Source organism: Bos taurus, chromosome 2 (assembly GCF_002263795.3).
Source record: "Bos taurus isolate L1 Dominette 01449 registration number 42190680 breed Hereford chromosome 2, ARS-UCD2.0, whole genome shotgun sequence".
NCBI lineage: Eukaryota > Metazoa > Chordata > Mammalia > Artiodactyla > Bovidae > Bos > Bos taurus.
The window spans coordinates 117,602,033-117,623,262 of NC_037329.1; the positions used below are offsets into that span (position 1 = coordinate 117,602,033).

General features: G+C 42.7%; 1 protein-coding gene across 1 annotated transcript in view; it reads right to left on the reverse strand.

Annotated features, from left to right (window-relative positions):
- Positions 1–21,230, reverse strand: part of DNER (delta/notch like EGF repeat containing) — a 391,251-nt gene that overhangs the window by 222,211 nt on the left and 147,810 nt on the right. The window contains exon 4 of the mRNA XM_003585774.3: positions 18,580–18,746. Coding sequence (XP_003585822.1) covers positions 18,580–18,746 — 167 coding nt within the window. The remainder of the gene's footprint in view (positions 1–18,579; positions 18,747–21,230) is intronic.

Sequence of the window (21,230 nt, forward strand, 5' to 3'; positions counted from 1 at the left end):
AATGGACATGAGTTTGGGTAAACTCCGGGAGTTTGTGATGAACAGGGAGGCCTGGCATGCTGCAGTTTGTGGGGCTGCAAAGAGTCGGACATGACTGAGTGACTGGACTGAACTTTCTACCTCCAGGACATTGAAATGGGAAAGCAAAATAATCTAAGAGAAGGAGATGGAAATGGAATCTGGGGTTGTAGTCGTACAGATTTTTTTTAAACTGACGATTAAATGAGAGGAATGTTACTAGAACTTGACAACGTAATGGGGACCACGAGAGCAGCAACCATGTGTTCATTCCCCATCCTTCTGTCCCCGTTTTACTTTTACTCTGATGTGAAAACTCAACGATCTAATGAAACCATTCCATTTACCATGCTTTGAGGTATAAATGCAATCTTGTAATGAAACCACTTTAAATATCTTCTGCTTAAAGAGATCATACCATCCTTTTTCTGGAAACTGTAGTGGTCACTTTTGTCCTCGAGGAGATCCCTGAATGTCTCAGACTGCTAAGGTTGCTGCTCAGTTATATGTAAATTTCCAGCTGGGTCAAGTTAAAAGCATCCGGTCAAAAGTTGGAAGCAGGGCAAGGTGCAATTCCAAAAATAAACTAGCTATCATGAATGAAAACTGGAAGAACGTTAAGAACAAATTGATAATATATTTCAATTTGTCATTACAATGTGCAGACTCACTGATCCAATAGATTTCATACCTGGAAATGTAACCCAAATAGATCACAAGAAAAGATACAAAGATGAAGTTATCATGATGTTTGAAATTCTGTTTAACAAGGAAAAAGAAAGGAAGAAAGGAAGGAGATAATTGCTTAACAATAGTGTATTGATTAAATCATAGTGCATCAATTCAGTGGAACACTATACAGTCATTAAGAAGAATACTAGGGTTTATATTTATTAACACAAAAGAATGTCAATAATACATGAAGTGGAAAAAAAGCAAATAACCAGACAGCACATGAATGTGTTCTGTTTCTGAAAAAGCATGTCATGTACACGCCCACACTGCCATATAAGCAAAGTATCTGGAAGGAAATGCCACAAAATGTAAACACTGGTCGTCAGTGGGGGCATGGGGGGTTACAGAAACTACACTTCTTATTCGTATATGTACTACTTTTATAACAAGAAACAGGCAACAGAATCTTATTTTATTTTCTAAAGGAGAGTAAACTGGAACATTACATTCTGGTGAGGAAAAAACCATACTCCCTTGGGTTTATATATATAGCCTTGATAATCAGTCTCTTTCTCTTTTTCTCCCATACCCTCCCCCTCCCTTCTCTCTCCCTCCTTCTTCCTTCCTCTCTCCCTTCCCACTTGCTTAGAAAGAAGAAACAGAAGAGAAGCTATGGAGGAGCAGGGAGATGGCTATTAAAAAGGCCATAAAAGAATTTACTTTCTCAGTTGAAATCTGCACTTAGAGAAACTAAGGAACGATTTCAATGGTAAACTGGCAAAGCCCTGAGAAAGTCTGTCTTTAAAAGAATCAGGGGAAAAACTTTTTAATATTTTAACCAAATTCAGTGGATAAGATGTGGGTTAAAATTTACTAGCACCAATTAAGTAAAAAAAAAATTCCTTCCAGAGTTAACAGGAAGTTCCCAGTGGTCTGGTGGCTAAGACTCCTTCTTCTACTGAAGGGGGTGAAGGTTTGATCCCTGGTCAGGGAACTAAGATCCTACATGCTGTCAGGACCTGCCCCGGCCCCTGGGTCATGGACAATGTACAGGCATCGGAGCTATGCTCTCCTTTCTTTCTGGAAGCAAAACAAAGGAAAACCTTGAGAACAGAAACTAAAGATTTAAAATCTTAAATGACCAAAAGTAAAAAAAAAAAAAAAAAAAATCACTAGTATCAATTAAGTAAAAAGGCATTTCTTTCCAGAGTTAACAAGAAGTTCTTAAAATATAAAAGTAATAATGAGATTCCTTAAAACACTGGAAATAGAACTGCCATACGACCCAGCAATTCCACTGCTGGACATACACACCGAGGAAACCAGAACTGAAAGAGACACATGTACCCCAGTGTTCATCGCAGCACTGTTTATAATAGCCAGGACATGGAAGCAACCTAGATGTCCATCAGCAGATGAATGGATGAGAAAGCTGTGGTACATATACACAATGGAGTATTACTCAGCAACTAAAAAGAATACATTTGAATCAGTTCTAATGAAGTGGATGAAACTGGAGCCTATTATACAGAGTGAAGTAAGCCAGAAAGAAAAACACCAATAGAGTATACTAATGAATATATATGGAATTTAGAAAGATGGTAACAACAACCCTGTATACAAGACAGCAAAAGAGACACTGATGTATAGAACAGTCTTTTGGACTCTGTGGGAGAGGGAGAGGGAGAGGGTGGGGAGATTTGGGAGAATGGCATTGAAACATGTATAATATCATATATGAAATGAGTCACCAGTCCAGGTTCGATGTACAATACTGGATGCTTGGGGCTGGTGCACTGGGACGACCCAGAGGGATGGTACAGGGAGGGAGGAGGGAGGAGGATTCAGGATGGGGAAAAAGTGTATACCTATGGCGGATTCATGTTGATATATGGCAAAACCAATACAATATTGTAAAGTTAAAAAATAAAATTAAATTAAAAAATAAAAATAAATAAAATAAAATAAAAAGTAATTTGTATTACTTAATGTTTCAAAATTAATCTGCAAGTAAAATGCACTATCTTTATTTTTTAAATAAAGGACTGAGAGAGAAGAAAAGAAAATAAGGAAAGCAGAATGGGAAGGCAGAGAGAGGGAGAGTTTATGGTTATAAAGACATACCTTGAGTTTGCTTCTGAAAATCAAGCAAACCCCCTCCTCCCCACTTAAGGCATCAGGCTCACATAACAGGAGAATTACTTGCACCATCTTCTTTTTTACTTATTTTTTATTGAGGTGTAATTGACATACAACAGTATATCGGTTTCAGGGGTACAACAAAGCGATTTGATATTTGTATTATTGCAGAATGACCAGCACAATCAGTCCAGTTAATATACATGACCATCCATAGTTACAAATGTTTTTTCTTGTAAAAGAAATTTTAAGATCTACCCTCGTAGAAACTTTCAAACATGCAATACAGTCTTATTAACTACAGTTACCATGCTGTGCATGGCATCCACGTTTACTTATTTTATAACCAGAAGTTTGTACCTTTTGACCCCCTTCATCAATTTCACACACTCTCCACACCCCACCCACCATCTCTGGCAACCACCAACCTATTCTCCATAGGCCAGCAATCTGCCTTTCTAGGAAGCCTGATTCCAGGGGCTATCCTGAAGGGTAAGAGAAATGTCTCATTCATCTTCACTCACCTGCCCCAATTCCACTACAGTCTGATTAACCAATGCTCCATGGGGCCCAGTGAGTATTATACTGTTAACTTTAGGGACCATGTGTATTTATAATAGAGTGGTTTTTTTTTAAAAAATGTCTGGTTTATCACCACAGTCAGTAAGTACCAATAAAAAAATGATGCTCACCATGACAATATTGAGGAAGATGCCAAAGCACCGTGGTTCAAAGCCAACTAGCAACCAAAAATACTAATCAGTTCAGTTCAGTTCAGTCGCTCAGTCGTGTCCAACCCTTTACAACTCCGTGAATCGCCACACAACAGGCCTCCCTGTCCATCACCACCTCCCGGAGTTCTCTCAAACTCATGTCCATCAAGTCAGTGATGCCATTCAGCCATCTCATCCTCTGTCGTCCCCTTCTCCTCCTGCCCCCAATCCCTCCCAGCATCAGAGTCTTTTCCAATGAGTCAACTCTTCGCATCAGGTGGCCAAAGTATTGGAGTTTCAGCTTTAGCATCATTCCTTCCAAAGAACATCCAGGGCTGATCTCCTTCAGAATGGAGTAGTTGGATCTCCTTGCAGTCCAAGGAACTCTCAAGAGTCTTCTCCAACACCACAGTTCAAAAGCATCAATTCATTGGTGCTCAGCTTTCTTCACAGTCCAACTCTCACATCCATACATGACCAATGGAAAAACCATAGCCTTGACTAGACAGACCTTTGTTGGCAAAGTAATGTCTCTGCTTTTCAATATGCTATCTAGTTTGGTCATAACTTTCCTTCCAAGGAGTAAGCATCTTTTAATTTCATGGTTTCAGTCACCATCTTCAGTGATTTTGGAGCCCAAAAAAATAAAGTCTGACACTGTTTCCACTGTTTCCCCGTCTATTTCCCATGAAGTGATGGGACCAGATGCCATGATCTTCATTTTCTGAATGTTGAGCTTTAAGCCAACTTTTTCACTCTCCTCTTTCACTTTCATCAAGAGGCTTTTGAGTTCCTCTTCACTTTCTGCCATAAGGGTGGTGTCATCTGCATATCTGAGGCTATTGATATTTCTCCCGGCAATCTTGATTCCAGCTTGTGCTTCTTCCAGCCTAGCGTTTCTCATGATGTACTCTGCATAGAAGTTAAATAAGCAGGGTGATAATATACAGCCTTGACATACTTCTTTTCCTATTTGGAACCAGTCTGTTGTTCCATGTCCAGTTCTAACTGTTGCTTCCTGACCTGCATATAAGTTTTTCAAGAGGCAGATCAGGTGGTCTGGTATTGCCATCTCTTTCAGAATTTTCCACAGTTTATTGTGATCCACACAGTCAAAGGCTTTGGCATAGTCAATAAAGCAGAAATAGATGTTTTTCTGGAACTCTCTTGTTTTTTCGATGATCCAGTGGATGTTGGCAATTTGATCTCTGGTTCCTCTGCCTTTTCTAAAACCAGCTTGAACATCTGGAAGTTTACAGTTCACGTATTGTTGAAGCCTGGCTTAGAGAATTTTGAGCATTACTTTACTAGCATGTGAGATGAGTGCAATTGTGCGGTAGTTTGAGCATTCTTTGGCATTGCCTTTCTTTGGGATTGGAATGAAAACTGACCTTTTCCAGTCCTGTGGCCACTGCTGAGTTTTCCAAATTTGCTGGCATATTGAGTGCAGCACTTTCACAGCATCATCTTTTTCAGGATTTGAAATAGCTCAACTGGAATGCCATCACCTCCACTAGCTTTGTTTGTAGTGATGCTTTCTAAGGCCCACTTGACTTCACATTCCAGGATGTCTGGCTCTAGGTGAGTGATCATACCATTGTCCTAATAGTCATTACCTATTACCTAAAAATCCTAATAGTCATTACCAATTATAAAAAGAATAATCTTGACTATTAATAATATTGAAATGTGACTTCAATTTGAATAAAACTTAAATTGAACAGAAATCTCCTAACTAGGTCAATGTGAGCTATAAAAATTTTATCTAAATTATGCTGTTCAGGACAGACTTATACTTCTGCTTTTGTTCTCTTCCAACTATTGCCTTTATTCAAACATTCCCAAGTTTTTCACCCATAACAGGGAGTTCAATAGACCATATTCAACTGTGGCTTTAAAATGACCATGAAAAGGTGAAATATTTGCATTTTCTTTGTTCAATCTTAACCTTTTAGCAAAAGAAGATGTTAATGATTCTACAGCTGGTATCCTTTCCAAACTTTCTTTGACAGTGTTACCCCTGGTCCCCAGAGCAAGACATCTTAAAGGATAAGGTGCAAAATGTAGCATTCCCAAAAGAATGATGAAAAGTTTTTCTTTCTTTCTTTATTCTTCATTTGATCCTCTACTTTTAATGTAATAAAAAAAGGGGTAAAGTTTAAGTGTCACAGAGGTGGGCTGTGAAAACTTAAAAAGAAATCTTAAGATTGGTACTGGCAACTGGAAATTTTCCTCATGTGGCATTCACTGAGCAGAATAATTGTTACATATGAACAAAGTGTAGGGGCTTCCCAAGTGGCTCAGGGGTAAAGAATCTGCCTGCAGTGCAGGAGACACAGATTCAATCCCTGGGTTGGGAAGATCCCCCAGAGAGGACATGGCAACCCACTCCAATATTCTTGCCTGGGAAATCCCATGGACAGAGGGACCTGGCAGGCTACAGTCCCTGGGATCACAAAGAGTTGGTTGACTTTACAACTCTTTGTGACAAATGAACAAAATGTAATCACTCAGGTTACCATGTGACCATCACAGTGCAAGGAGAAGTGACATGGTGCCTTCTCTCTAGACATTTATAGTCTGATTAAAGATACAAAATTAACATACAAAAAAATCTAAAAGGATAGGGAACAATTTAGACACTGATTTGTGTGATGCTGGCTGCAAACTTGATTATCAAAGGGGTGGGTGAAATTTAAGTGGTTGAAAAGCAATGATTTCATAAAAGAGTTAGAAGAAGGGAACGAAGACAGGGCTGAGAAAAAAACTATGCCAGCTACCCAGAGAGAGAAATAAATGGGAAACCTGCAGGACTGGAGTGCCAAAGAATTGATGCTTTTGAACTGTGGTGTTGGAGAAGACTCTTGAGAGTCCCTAGGACTGTAAGGAGATCCAACCAGTCAATCCTAAAGGAAGTCAGTCCTGAAGAGTCTTTGGAAGAATTGATGCTGAAGCTGAAACTCCAATGCTTTGGCCACCTTATGCAAAGAACTGACTCATTGGAAAAGACCCTGATGCTGGGAAAGATTGAAGGCAGGAGGAGAAGGGGACAACAGAGGATGAGATGGTTGGATGGCATCACTGACGCCATGGACATGAGTTTGAGTAAAGCTCCAAGAGCTGGTGATGGACATGGAAGCCTGGTGTGCTGCAGTCCATGGGGTTTCAAAGAGTCAGACACAACTGAGTGACTGAACTGACTGACTGAACTGAATATCTGGAAAGGGTGACCAGTAATTCCAACCACAAGATTCAGAAGGGGGAAAAGACATCCCCATTCCAGGCTGGCATCAGTGTGCAAGACCTAGGGGTGGTCCAGGCAGAACTGCTCCAGGTTTCAGGAAGACAGGATCCAGACCACAAGATGAGGGCCTACTATGGGCAGAGAAGCTGGATAGCATGACAGCCCTGAAAGGGAACTAGAGACAGTGTGGCCTTACACCTGCAAGAAATTAGATGTTACAAATATTCTCCTCAAAGCCAGAGGAAGTTCAATACTTGTGGACTTAGAGAGGAAGATTCCAGCTCAGTGTACAGCCAAGGGGCCAGGGACCTCAGAGCCCCATGTTTGGATGGTATGATGTATACTCCATCGATCTCCACCAATAAGAGCTCATTAAATATTGTAGGCTTGTTGGAGGATGACCTGGAAACTGAGTCTTCATGTAATTAAGCAGGTCGGGAGAATGCAGGTTCTGACACTATGAGAACGAAAGTTTTAAAAAGTAGTCAGGCAGCAACCTGGGTACAAGAAAGATGAGTTAAGACATTTTGGAGAACCCACCCTGCTTTGCTGATTCAGAACTAGGATGCAAATACCTATCCTCATACTAATGGTCTTAAAATGTATCATACTCAATTAAGATACCATCAAGGTCTAGTATGGAATATTCTGAAATTTTAAGTGCCCCAGTCAGTACCTTATGTCTTTATATCTTTATTTAGTCTATTAATGTAAGATCTGAGGGGCTTGCAGAAAACGCATACCATTAAATGTGCTGCGCTTATTCACTCAGTGGTGTCCAACTCTTCTCAATCCCATGGACTGTAGCCCACCAAGCTTCTCTGTCCATGGAGATTCTCCAGGCAAGAATACTGGAGTGGGCTGCCATGCTCTCCTCCAGGGGATAAAGGATAGGGATCTTCCCTATCCAGGGATTAAACACAGATCTCCCACACTGCAAGTGGATTTTTTACCATCTGAGCCACCAGGGAAGCTCATACCATTAAATCAGTTCAGTTCAATTCAGTGGCTCAGTTGTATCCGACTCTTTGTGACCCCATGGACTGCAGCATGCCAGGCTTCCCCGTCCGTCACCAACTCCTGGAGCTTGCTCAAACTCATGTCCATTGAGTTGGTGATGCCATCCAACCATCTTATCCTCTGTCATCCCCTTCTCCTCCTGCCTTCATCATTAACATTGGTCGCTATACAAGGCTTCAGAGTGCTTCAACCAAACTATGATGTTTTAAAAAATCTCCTGTCCCTACTTTTCTATTCAAAAATTTCCCTTTGACTACTGCCCACCACCCTCACCCCAACCAGTGCAGTCCTCATGGAGTCCCCTGACTTTTGAGAACACTTTTGCCCAAATCCCTCTTTTCATCAAATTTATGGTATGAGACATTCAACTCCAGCTAAACTACTTTGAACTTACATTTTAAAGGACAAATCTTATAGGAACAGTGTACCCAGAAGGGAAGGGAGAGAGTTCAAGAGTAAAAAAACAGAGCTTTATTAAAAGCTTCTAAAAGACTTCCTGAAAAATCATGTCAAAGACTAGACTTCCTTTACCTGTTGAGGATAAATAGAAAACCCAGGACATAAATTCACCCCTTTGAGGACTTAACTTTATGTGTATTTGTTCATGTTTAAGAAGCAGTTAGAAGAGTGGATAGGATTTTCCAAGGTTCTATTATGGGCCTGTTGAAATTAAAGCCTATTTCTATTTGTACTGACCATTAGTCAATTTTTAGCACTATTATTAAGTTATCTTAATTACACAGACTCCTGTGCCATTAAATTGTTACCCACTGCCCTTTGCAAAGCCAAGAATAATCTTTTGCCTGCCCACCACAAACCCTGCCCCCATCGTCCTGGGAGAGTTAGCTGCTCCTTAGTCTTTGACACACCCCTTGTCTCCTCCTTTGTTGCCCCTTGAACTCAGAGACCGCACCTAAATCAATTTCCCATTTACAGATAAGCACAGGGCCTGAGTGCAGATGTGTGGTAGTTTGAACATTCTTTGGCATTTCACATGCTAGCAAAGTAATGCTCAAAATTCTCCAAGCCAGGCTTCAACAGTACATGTCCAGAGAACTTCCAGATGTTCAGTCTGGATTTAGAAAGGCAAAGAACCAGAGACCAACTTGCCAACATTCGTTGGATCAGAGAAAAAGCAAGAAAACTCCAGAAAAACATCTACTTCTGCTTCATTGACCATGCCTTTGACTGTGTGGATCACAACAAATTATGGAAAATTCTAAGTGAGATGGGAATACTAGACAACCTTACCTGTCTCCTGAAAAACCTGTATACAGGTCAAGAAGCTGAAGCTGAAGCTCCAATCCTTTGGCCACCTGATATGAAGAGTCAACTCATTAGAAAAGACCCTGATACTGGGAAAGATTGAAGGCAGGAGGAGAAGGGGATGACAGAGGACAAGATGGTTGGATGGCATCACTTGCTCAATGGACATGAGTTTGAGCAAGCTCCAGGAAATGGTGAAGGACAGGGAAGCCAGGTGTGCTGCAGTCTATGGGGTCCCAAAGAGTCAGACATGACTGAGTGACTGAACAACAACAGTGCCTGAGAAATAAGGCATTCAATGCAGATTTTCAAAACTAATAAGGAAATATTTCCCACAGCTCTGCTGCTTGCTGCTGCTGCTGCTAAGTCGCTTCAGTTGTGTCCGACTGTGTGCGACCCCATAGATGGCAGCCCACCAGGCTCCCCCGTCCCTGGGATTCTCCAGGCAAGAGTACTGGAGTGGGTTTCCATTTCCTTCTCCAATGCATGAAAGTGAAAAGTCAAAGTGAAGTCGCTCAGTCGTGTCCGACTCAGTGACCCCATGGACTGCAGCCTACCAGGCTCCTCCGTCCATGAGATTTTCCAGGCAAGAGTACTGGAGTGGGGTGCCATTTCCTTCTCCAGGGCATCTTCTGGACCCAGGATGGAACTCATGTCTCCTGCATTGGCAGATAGTTTCTTTACCACTGAGCCACTTGAGATGCCCACAACAGCTTAATGAGTTGGTTATAAAAGAGACACAGATGTCTCTGAGAATCCAATGAAGTTTGACCTTTCTCCTAAGAAGGCTGCACAAATACACAAAAGTCTATAGTGCATTTTAAGAGCTTCCTGGGCTCCGTGAAGTGACCTTTGACCCCCCACAACTACTGCAAAACAAGGGGCCAACTGAGCCCAAACTAGGAACTTCCACCTATGAATAGCAGCATCCATCCACTCGATGCATATTGAAAATTCCATTTTTTTAAAAAACATACCAGAATAAACAGACTACAAAAGATTGTATCTCCAAGGAAGCATCATGATGTCATTAAAAACAAATGTAATGGGTAAGTCCATGAAGATTTAAACCCCTGGGGCTGTGAAGGTCTACTGTACCAAAGCCATCTTATTACCTCAATAAAAGTCTCAACCCTCATTGTACCTGCTCAAGTACTGAGTTATTTCTCCTTATTTCTCAAGAGAAGAAAATCAATAGAAACCACTGCTTTACAAATTATCATTTTGCAAGATCAGAATCTTTTTTAATTGTAAATTCAGAATCAAGGAAATATAAAGCATTCTACAGCTCCCAGGTGGCACAAAAAGGTCTTGGGCAGACTGGGATCATGTCTAATCAAGTTATGATGTCAGTTACAAAGACCTGGAAGTCACTGATTTCCAGTGGTTAATCTGTTATTGAGTGCAAGCTCACAGAAGAGATGAGGTCCAGCTGACCAAGAAGATGGCAAACTAATGTCTCAAAATAACCATCTTATCAAGATCTGGATGCTAGGGTTTTTTTGTAGATCAGAGATGGAGGGTGGGGGGGGGTGGGGGGCGGAGATGAGGAAACAAAGTAAAAAGGCCATTAATCTTGTAAGTATGTCCTAGAATGACAAGGCTCAGGCAGGGTATGTGTTAGTTTCTTCCTTTCTGTACCCATCCACAGGTAGACAGTGTCCTGAACAAAAGCACTTCAGTTTAACAGGCAGGCAGAGGGGCAGAATTCTCTGAGGCAGGTCATTATGTATGATTATAATAACAAACAACAGAAAGCAACTCAAAGAAAGTTTCAACATGGAGTCAGAATTGGCTTTTCTCTGCAACAAATCTATTAGCTATAATCCTGAAAAAGTGATCCCAGCTCCTAAAAGGACAGCACTAGTCCTTCCTTTTTAAAGTTCAAATGGATCGAAAGTTATAAGAGCAGGTTTTTTTGTAAATTATAAACAATATACCATTGGTCTAGATAAAACAGAAATGAATTTCCTTTTAAAATATAAATTAGAGATAAAAATATACTAAAAACTGTATGAAAGAATGGTATAAATGTGGTAAAAGTGATGAAAAGAATAGTAGGTAATGAGCAGGAAAAGATAATGAGGAAAGTCAAAGAAAGCAAATACAAGCAGCTAGACCACTGAAAAGAAACAACAGTGGAGAGAGGATGAGCTGGAGGGAAAGAAAAATAAAATCGAGGAAGAAGAAAGATAAACTATCAGATTGAGGAAGCAACAAATACAAACCATAAAAGAAAAAAGTAAGAGGGGAAAAAGCAGTGTTTCTCTGAGTAAATAGGTCGATAAGAAGCATCAGTAAAGCACACATCCCCTGCTGGGTTTTCTGATCAGAAAGAGAAATAACTATGAGGATATTCTGGAGTCATCTGTGTGTCTGTAGGAATTTGTAAGAGTTCACAGATATTTGAGATTTGGGAGTCTATGTAGAGTAGAACTTCAGCTGGCTGTTTTTCTCCTGTACAGCTCCAAGCGAGGAGAGTTTAAATGAGGTTGTCCTTCTTTCTTTCTTTTTGGCCAAGCTGCACAGCTTGTGCAATTTTAGTTCCCGGACCAAGGATCAAAGCCCAGGCCCATCACAGTGACAGCGTGGAGTCCTAATCACTGAACTACCAAGGAATTCTCTAACAGACAGAGCTGGCCGTCTGAGGAACAGAGAGGCTGGGAGGGTGGAAGAGGTCCAGGTGGGGAAGGTAGTAGGTGACTGGAGCAGAGCTCCATTGAGTATATGTTACTTGCTCAGTCATGTCTGACTCTGCAAACCGTGGACTGTAGCCCGTCAGGTTCCTCTGTCCGTGGGATTTTCCAGGCAAGAATACTGCAGTAGGTTGCCATTTCCTCCTCCAGAGGATCTTCCCCACCCAGGAATCAAACTTGGGTCTCCTGCATTGGCAGGTGGATTCTTTACCATCTGAGCCACAAGGGAAGCCCCCATTGAGTATAACTGGAGGAAAACATGCCTAAGGACAGGTGACAAGAGGAAATAAAAGCTTAGAGAAGGAGTCCAATGGGGCTTTCACCCTAAGGAAATGGAGACCTCCAACAGCTCTCCCACCCAGAGAGCTGGTTTGGCTCCACCTCCTGAGATCATCAAGGCAATGTCTGCAAGCAACAGCAAGTAATACAAAACTGAAGAAAGACCGTACATCAGTCAGGCAAGCCCCAACTGCATTTTATGGAAATGCACCTGGAACGATGAATCTTTACTACTTGGGAATCCAGAGCACTGGGTGAATGGATCCCCACAGAGCTAAGAGCACCTCAGACACCTCGCAGGGAGAAGGTACTCAGTTCAGTTCAGTTCAGTTCAGTCGCTCAGTCGTGTCCGACTCTTTGCGACCCCATGAATCGCAGCACGCCAGGCTCCCTGTCCATCATCAACTCCGGAGTTCACTCATACTCATGTCCATCGAGTCGGTGATGCCATCCAACCATCTCATCTTCTGTCGTCCCCTTCTCCTGCCCCCAATCCCTCCCAGCATCAGAGTCTTTTCCAATAAGTCAACAAACAAGGCCAATTTGGTTCTTTAGCCCAAGTGGTGTGTTAGTCATGTCCAACTCTTTGCAACCCCATGGACTGTAATGCCAGGCTCCTCTGGCCATGGGATTCTCCAGGCAAGAATACTGGAGTGGGTGGCCATTCCCATTCTCATTCCAGAAGCAAGTATCGAACCCAGGTCTCCTGCACTGCTGGCAAGTTTTATAGTCTGAGTCACCAGAGAAGCCCCTTTAACCCAAAAACATTGCTTAAAGCAAATAAGATATTTGGAAAAGACACATTTAGGGAAAGCAGAAAGGATAATTAAGAAGAAGGTGGAAGAGCTGAAGTTGGGTAGACCTCATGGAGAAGGCAATGGCACCCCACTCCAGTACTCTTGCCTGGAAAATCCCATGGACAGAGGAGCCTGGTGGGCTGCAGTCCATGGGGTCCCGAAGAGTCGGATACGACTGAGCGACTTCACTTTCACTTTTCACTTTCATGCATTGGAGAAGGAAACGGCAACCCACTCCAGTGTTCTTGCCTGGAGAATCCCAGGGATGGGGGAGCCTTGTGGGCTTCCGTCTATGGGGTCGCACAGAGTCGGACACGACTCAAGCTACTTAGCAGCAGCAGCAGCACAGGAGCAAAGGGGCGGGTACGCTGAGGCCCAGAGGGAAGAGCTATCCGTTGTGTTACAATGTTAAGTCACCTCTTGCTTTCCACAAAACAGTATAAATATTCATAAGGTCATGGTAATGGAGGGAAACTGGAAGAGATTAAAAGGAGTAGCACTGAAAAGGTCAGAGATAAATACATTCTCATCACTGGAATGTGTAGAATATTAATGTGAGACTCCTGCACAGAGTCGGACACGACTGAAGCAACTTAGCAGCAGCAGCAGCAGCTCAGTGACAAACTTTAGAAAAGAACATTTATGGAAAGCTGGTAATGGCAACCAAGTTTGTCTCTCAGAGACACAAAATGGGCTCCTCTGCTCTGTTGCAGGGAAATATTAAAACTCCTTGGAACCTCAGTTATGGACAGGAATCTACCGGGAGGAAGGAAAGAAGGTGGTTCCGGAGTCGGCCTCAGGTTTCTTTCTAGGAAGAAGCAGTAGTGACTGAACACAGCCCACAGCTCTGCAACATCCTCTCCCTTCCACACGGAAGTTTTCCCCCACCTGCACTAGCATCCCTTCATTCATCCATCTAACGAATGCCATTGTATCCTTCAGTATAGTTTTTTGGTTCTACACTAAATGTATTCATACCTACAGAGTCTATTATTGTTTAAAAAAAAGAAATTATTATAAGAAGTTGCTTTTTAAAAAATTAAACTGTCAAAAAGAAAGTTAAAAACACGTCGAAGTAGGAAGCAAAAGGCTTCCACAATGATTACAAAAGCTAAATCTTGTTTAAGACAAAAAGAATTTGTAAAAGAAGTAGCTGGCAACGTGTAGGTGTCACCAAATTCTCATTGAGGAAGCAGACGTTTTCTCTCGGAAGGAGCTCGTGAAACACGACTGCTACCTTTAGAAAGAGTAACACTAAAAGCCACATAAAATAGGAAGCTCTAGTTAGGAAATTTAAAAAGATATCAGATCACAAATTTTCAAAATGGAAAATAATGATTTGGAGAAATAAAGGATCAAAATCATGGTCTCTCCATCATAACCTATATAAGTTTTGAGAAAGAATTCCTTACCTGAGTTATCAATATGTTAAATAAATTTTTTGGAAACTACTCCTCCAAGGAACAATTCAACCAAAGGCATGTTTTTCTGTGAAATTTTCTGCTAGTAAAAGGAACACAAATTATGCTGGAGTTCATAAAATTCCTTGTATCTCAAAAGAATAAATTAATATTAACACTGGAAAATCTTTCTCTATTAATATTTATCCCTACTCCCAATATCAGTCTAAATCACAGTTATGTTACAACCCAAAGCAATATAAAATGTAATATAACATTTCAAGTGTATATATTTTGGCAAAATTAATGACATTTTAAAGAGTAGTAACAACTCATACATTTTCTTGAAAGAGCTTCATGTCATAGAACAGGCTAATATACTAAAAAGAAAACCTTATAAGCTTAATATAAAATTAAATTGAAACTATATATCAAAATATACAAACCATTTCTTCTTAAATAAACTGTTACAACAGACATGGATGCAAATAATAGTTACTTGCATCAGGGAGTAAAATTGAGATTTGACTGTTGACAACACTTCATTACATACTTTCTAATAATCTACTATCCATTTTAATAGCCAAAAATGGGTCCAAAGTTGATTACTGTCTCTCTTTCACCAGCATGTCCACTCCCAAGCTGATTTCTTTTTTACCTTCTCTCCATCCAGTAAAATCCCTGCCCCTACCCCAAGTTAGATTTCCAAAGATTAGGAAATGCCTTTATCATCAGAGAAGGACCCAATATAAAATAACACTATAAATTATATGAGTTGAGCATTTTATTTTCCCAGTTTATCTTCATTATATTTGCATCAAACACATCTCTTGGAGAATACATCTTAATGCTTCTATTTAGTTTAGCAAAATATTTAGTGTACCTCAGGAAACAATAATGAAATTAACCAAAATCATTCCTAACATTTGTAATTTATACTTTTACATCCATTTTCATTAAACCTTTTCAACACCCCTGCGAGACAGGTGCTGCCTCTGCCCTCTGGCTCCCCCATCCTCGAGATGAGAACTGTTGGAGAATGCGACTGAACGGGATAGGGCGCCAAGAGCAAGACTCAGCAGCCACGGGGACGCACTGGACTGGGATGGGCAGAGTCTAAACTTGAGCTTGTGTCTTTGAGTGGCAGCTGCAGGATGGCACATGTCTGAATAAAGTCAGGATGCTATTGGCATGCTAAGGGGCCGGACTTCAAGTCCCATCCCTGGGATGAGGATAAATGGCAGGACACAGTCCGAAGGCTAAGCTGGGAAAGTCTTGTGGGAACTGCCCAAGTGTAGCCCTTGAGGGGGCACGAAGTAAGAGGGGTAGAGGGGCTCAGGAAGAATCATACTTTCTGAAGGCCATTTCTCCTCCAGGACAGAGGAATCTAAAATCGGCTAGTTGGACAAGTGGCAGTTTCAGTTCAGTTCAGTTCAGTCGCTCAGTCGTGTCCGACTCTTTGCGACCCTATGAATCACAGCACGCCAGGCCTCCCTGTCCATCACCAACTCCCGGAGTTCACTCAGACTCATGTCCATCGAATCAGTGATGCCATCCAGCCATCTCATCCTCTGTCGTCCCCTTCTCCTCCTGCCCCCAATCCCTCCCAGCATCAGAGTCTTTTCCAGTGAGTCAACTCTTCGCATCAGGTGGCCAAAGTACTGGAGTTTCAGCTTTAGCATCATTCCTTCCAAAGAAATCCCAGGGCTGATCTCTTTCAGAATGGATTGGTTGGATCTCCTTGCAGTCCAAGGGACTCTCAAGAGTCTTCTCCAACACCGCAGTTCAAAAGCATCAATTCATTGGTGCTCAGCTTTCTTCACAGTCCAACTCTCACATCCATACATGACCACAGGAAAAACCATAGCCTTGACTAGACGGACCTTTGGTGCCAAAGTAATGTCTCTGCTTTTGAATATGCTATCTAGGTTGGTCATAACTTTTCTTCCAAGGAGTAAGCGTCTTTTAATTTCATGGCTGCAGTCACCATCTGCAGTGATTTTGGAGCCCAAAAAAATAAAGTCTGACACTGTTTCCCCATCTATTTCCCATGAAGTGATGGGACCAGATGCCATGACCTTAGTTTTCTGAATGTTGAGCTTTAAGTCAACTTTTTCACTCTCCTCTTTCACTTTCATCAAGAGGCTCTTTAGTTCTTCTTCACTTTCTGCCATAAGGGTGGTGTCATCTACATATCTGAGGTTATTGATATTTCTCCTGGTAATCTTGATTCCAGTTTGTGCTTCTTCCAGCCCAGCATTTCTCATGATGTACTCTGCATAGAAGTTAAATAAGCAGGGTGACAATATACAGCCTTGATGAACTCCTTTTCCTATTTGGAACCAGTCTGTTGTTCCATGTCCAGTTCTAACTGTTGCTTCCTGACCTGCATACAGGTTTCTCAAGAGGCAGGTCAGGTGGTCTGGTATTGCCATCTCTTGAAGAATTTTCCACAGTTTATTGTGATCCACACAGTCAAAGGCTTTGGCATAGTCAATAAAGCAGAAATAGATGTTTTTCTGGAACTCTCTTGTTTTTTCGATGATCCAGCGCATGTTGGCAATTTGATCTCTGGTTCCTCTGCCTTTTCTAAAACCAGCTTGGACATCTGGAAGTTCATGGTTCACATATTGCTGAAGCCTGGCTTGGAGAATTTTGAGCATTACTTTACTAGCGTGTGAGATGAGTGCAATTGTGTGGTAGTTTGAGCATTCTTTGGCATTGCCTTCCTTTGGAATTGGAATGAAAACTGACCTTTTCCAGTCCTGTGGCCACTGCTGAGTTTTCCTAATTTGCTGGCATATCGAGTGCAGCACTTTCACAGCATTATCTTTCAGGATTTGAAATAGCTCATCTGGAATTCCATCATCTCCACTAGCTTTGTTTGTAGTGATGCTTTCTAAGGCCCACTTGACTTCACATTCCAGGATGTCTGGCTCTAGCTGAGTGATCACACCATCGTGATTATCTTGGTAGTGAAGATCTTTTTTGTACAGTTCTTCTGTGTATTCCTGCCACCTCTTCTTAATATCTACTTCTTCTGTTAGGTCCATACCATTTCTGTCCTTTATCGAGCCCATCTTTGCATGAAATGTTCCCTTGGTATCTTTTTTTTGGTATCTAATTTTCTTGAAGAGATCTCTAGTCTTTCCCATTATGTTGTTTTCCTCTATTTCTTTGCATTGATCGCTGAGGAAGGCTTTCTTATCTCTTTCTGCTATTCTTTGGAACTCTGCATTCAGATGCTTATATCTTTCCTTTTCTCCTTTGCTTTTCACTTCTTTTCTTTTTCACAGCTATTTGTAAGGCCTCCTCAGACAGCCATTTGCTTTTTTGCATTTCTTCTCCATGGGGATGGTCTTGAACCCTGTCTCCTGTACAATGTCACAAACCTCATTCCATAGTTCATCAGGCACTCTATCTATCAGATCTAGTCCTTTAAATCTATTTCTCACTTCCACTGTATAATCATAAGGGATTTGAGTTAGGTCATATCTAAATGGTCTAGTGGTTTTCCCTACTTTCTTCAATTTAAGTCTGAATTTGGCAATAAGAAGTTCATGATCTGAGCCACAGTCAGCTCCTGGTCTTGTTTTTGTTGACTGTATAGAGCTTCTCCATCTTTGGCTACAAAGAATATAATCAATCTGATTTCAGTGTTGACCATCTGGTGATGTCCATGTGTAGAGTCTTCTCTTGTGTTGTTGGAAGAGGGTGTTTGCTATGACCAGTGCATTTTCTTAGAGAAGGTTAAATGACAGGTTTAACCATGTTCAAGAAAATGTGAAAACTCAGAAGTGACCCATGGAGGAAGGTGGTGTGGGCAAGAGGAACCCCGAAAGAAACTTGGGATTCCCCCGAGTTATCCTGAGTCAGAGGCTCAGATGCGATCAAGTGCTTGCTCAGGTGCTGAGCCCCTGGCTCTGGGTCAGGCCAATATCAAGTGACAACCAAGCTTCCTCTGAGACACTGACATTCAATGCCTCAGGTTGCCCACAATTCCAGGAGAAAGAAGACTGAAGAGTCAAAAACAAAGCCGAGACTCAGAGCATTGAGTGCCAATGACCACACACCGAGGATACTCTGGTCGGTTTTGGGATACAGTCTCCGGATTCCAGAACCCACAATTTTCCCATTTTGAGCCACACTGGAAATTACATCTCAGAAGCCAATTTTGATTATATGTGAAACCTCACCTAAAATGGAGGAAATATGCGGAGGGCTGGAATTCAGATTATCTGGACAAAATTCCCTACATACTGTCTCTAACACACCAAACTGAGGTCAAGTTGAATCCCACACAGTTTTAGATACAAGATTTCCACAACTCACCAATGAAGTGATTCTGCCCCAAGGCAAGCATCTCCTCCAAGAGAACAAGGCCCCCAGGAGCCTGGAGGAGGGTTACGCTCCGACCATCGATGAGGGAGCACTGCTGAAATCCCGTCGCCGTGACCTTCCACAGCAAAATCAGCGAGGCAGTGGCATCTTGCCGAATTCTGAAAACGAGAACAATGTCAATGGAAACTCCCTTGCAGAAAAATTCATCTTAGAATCAGGCCATCAGGTTAACACTAAAAATAAAGATGATGCATACACCCATAAAAGTATCAAGAAATGGATGACATGATCTTCTAAATAGGCGCCCGCTTTATGTGGACTCATGATGATCAATTCCCATGCTGTTAGAAACACCCATCTCTCACTTGATCAAAATTATACCACAAAATCACTAATAGGCAACTCTAGGTCATAATTTTCATCAATAATAAAAGGGTCTGTTGAATTTAGAGACAACTTCCATGCGTGTGTGTTAGTCACTCGCTCATGTCCAATTCTTTGTGACCCCATGGACTACACCCCATCAGGCTGCTCTGTCCATGGAATTCTCCAGGCAAGAATATTGGAGTTGGTAGCCATTCACTTCTGCAGGGAATCTTCCTGACTCAGGGATTGAACCCTGCATTTCAGGCGGATTCTTTACCATCTGGGCCACCAGGGAAGCCCAACTTCTTCCATATCCACACGATAAAGAGTTCTGCTAGAATTAATATACATGTGTAACACATCCCCAAACCACCTGAGTTGGTGGCTAAAATAAGCGAAGGTGTGTCTCCTCCCATGCTTCAGGCCTCCCCTGGTTTTTCCTTGTTTTCAGGATAAAATCCAAAGAATGAGATGCCCTAGCAGACAAACCCACCCAGCCTCCATGCCTCTCAGTCTCGGCTTGTGCAGCTCCACCCTTGCCATCCACAGGGTGGCCACAAGGAGCTACTGTGTCTTCCCCCAGGACGTCCTATCCCTCCTATCCCGGCTCCCAGCCATTGCTTCCCCCTCCCTCTGGGAACCTGTCACTCTTCAAGGCCTACCCCACCAGCACCCCTCCTCCTGGACCTTCCCCTCTCTTCCCAGCACTGGTAGCTGCCACTCCTTCCTCTGTGCCGCTGGGGAAGGGGTTCACAGTGCACAGATCTGATCCCTCCCCACCCAAGGCAGAGCTCCCGGCTTGCAGCAGGGGTCTCAATAAAGGGTCGTTAAACGATCAGATTCACCAATAAAGGAAAGCTTAAGGGGCTAGCAACCCTCCCACGTGAATCCAGCACCCGGAGATCGTTCTGCACTTCTATCTTACTCAACCTGGGTCACTGCTATTTCTGTCTAACGCTGCAGCCTAAGGGTCTTGGGAATTTCAGATTTGTTGTGGGGGCAGTGGGAGGTGGAGAGGAAGGCAGCATTTAAAAGCATAGACCAGAAGTTTTCCGAAAGGCTTATTCAAGTAAAGCAACATGACCCAGACAAGAAAGAACTGGGGCATGGTTTCATAAACATAAAGGAAACCCATGATTTCCCTGAAACCAGCTCTGGATGGTGGGGTTTCCGTCCTCAGTAGGAGCAACAGAACACTTAGGACAGGGGGCCCCCTACTGGTAGAACTCGGAGCTGCTCCCAGGCCTCACCTTCCTCCCTGCCAGACGTCTTCCCTGTGTCCATCCTGGCTCTTTCCCACCAGGTGACGTCCAGGTGCGGGGAGGGGATACAGGGGTCATGGAACAAAGCCCCTCGTCCAAACATTTTTAGAGACTCCTTTGTTTAGAAGGCAAGGTGTACAAAAATGACCCTGCGTGGTCCAAGTGAAGAGTGCCCACTACCCTCTTTAAATGGAGTCACTGCAGTATCCTGGCTAAGCTGGGCTAGGTCCTCCCCCTCTCAAAGTCCTACCCTCTCTTCTAAAGTCCCTGAAGACTAGACAGCAAGTGCCCATTTGAGGGGTAGCTTCCCTGGGAGCTCAGCTGGTAAAGAATCCACCTGCAATGCAGGAGGCCCAGGTTCAATTCCTGATTTGGGAAGATCCCGTGGAGAAAGGGAAAGGCTACCCACTCCAGTATTCTTAGGCTTCCCTGGTGGCTCAGACGGTAAAGAATCTGCCTGCAATGCAGAAGACCTGGGTTTGATCCCTGGGTTGGGAAGATCCCCTAGAGGAGGGCATGGCAATCCACTCCAGTGTTCTTGCCTGGAGAATCCCCATGGACAGAGGAGCCTGGTAGGCTACAATCCGTGGGGCCTCAAAGAGTCAGACAACTGAGTGACTAAGCATAGCACAGCACAGGGTGGGGAATTGTCAGACAGGTCAGGGGTGCTCCATGCAGCCTCCACCCCCACTCCCCAGCCTCCACCCCCACTCCCCAGCCTCCACTCCTACTCCCCAGCCTCCACCTCTAATCCCCAGCCCCCACTCCTACTCCACAACAATGCACAGCACCTGGTGTCCCCACAGGTTCTGTCAACACCACTTCCCTTTGCCTCCTCCCCACCCCCTGCAGTGACATCGAGCAGTATATAATTTGAAGGAGCATAAATTTAAAACACAACAATACACACGTCTCACCTGCTTGTTTTTAAAGAGATAATTGCAATGCTTGGATGTTAAATGTGGGGTAAATCATGCATACGAATTTAACCCATGGTCCATTAAAATCTGAAGA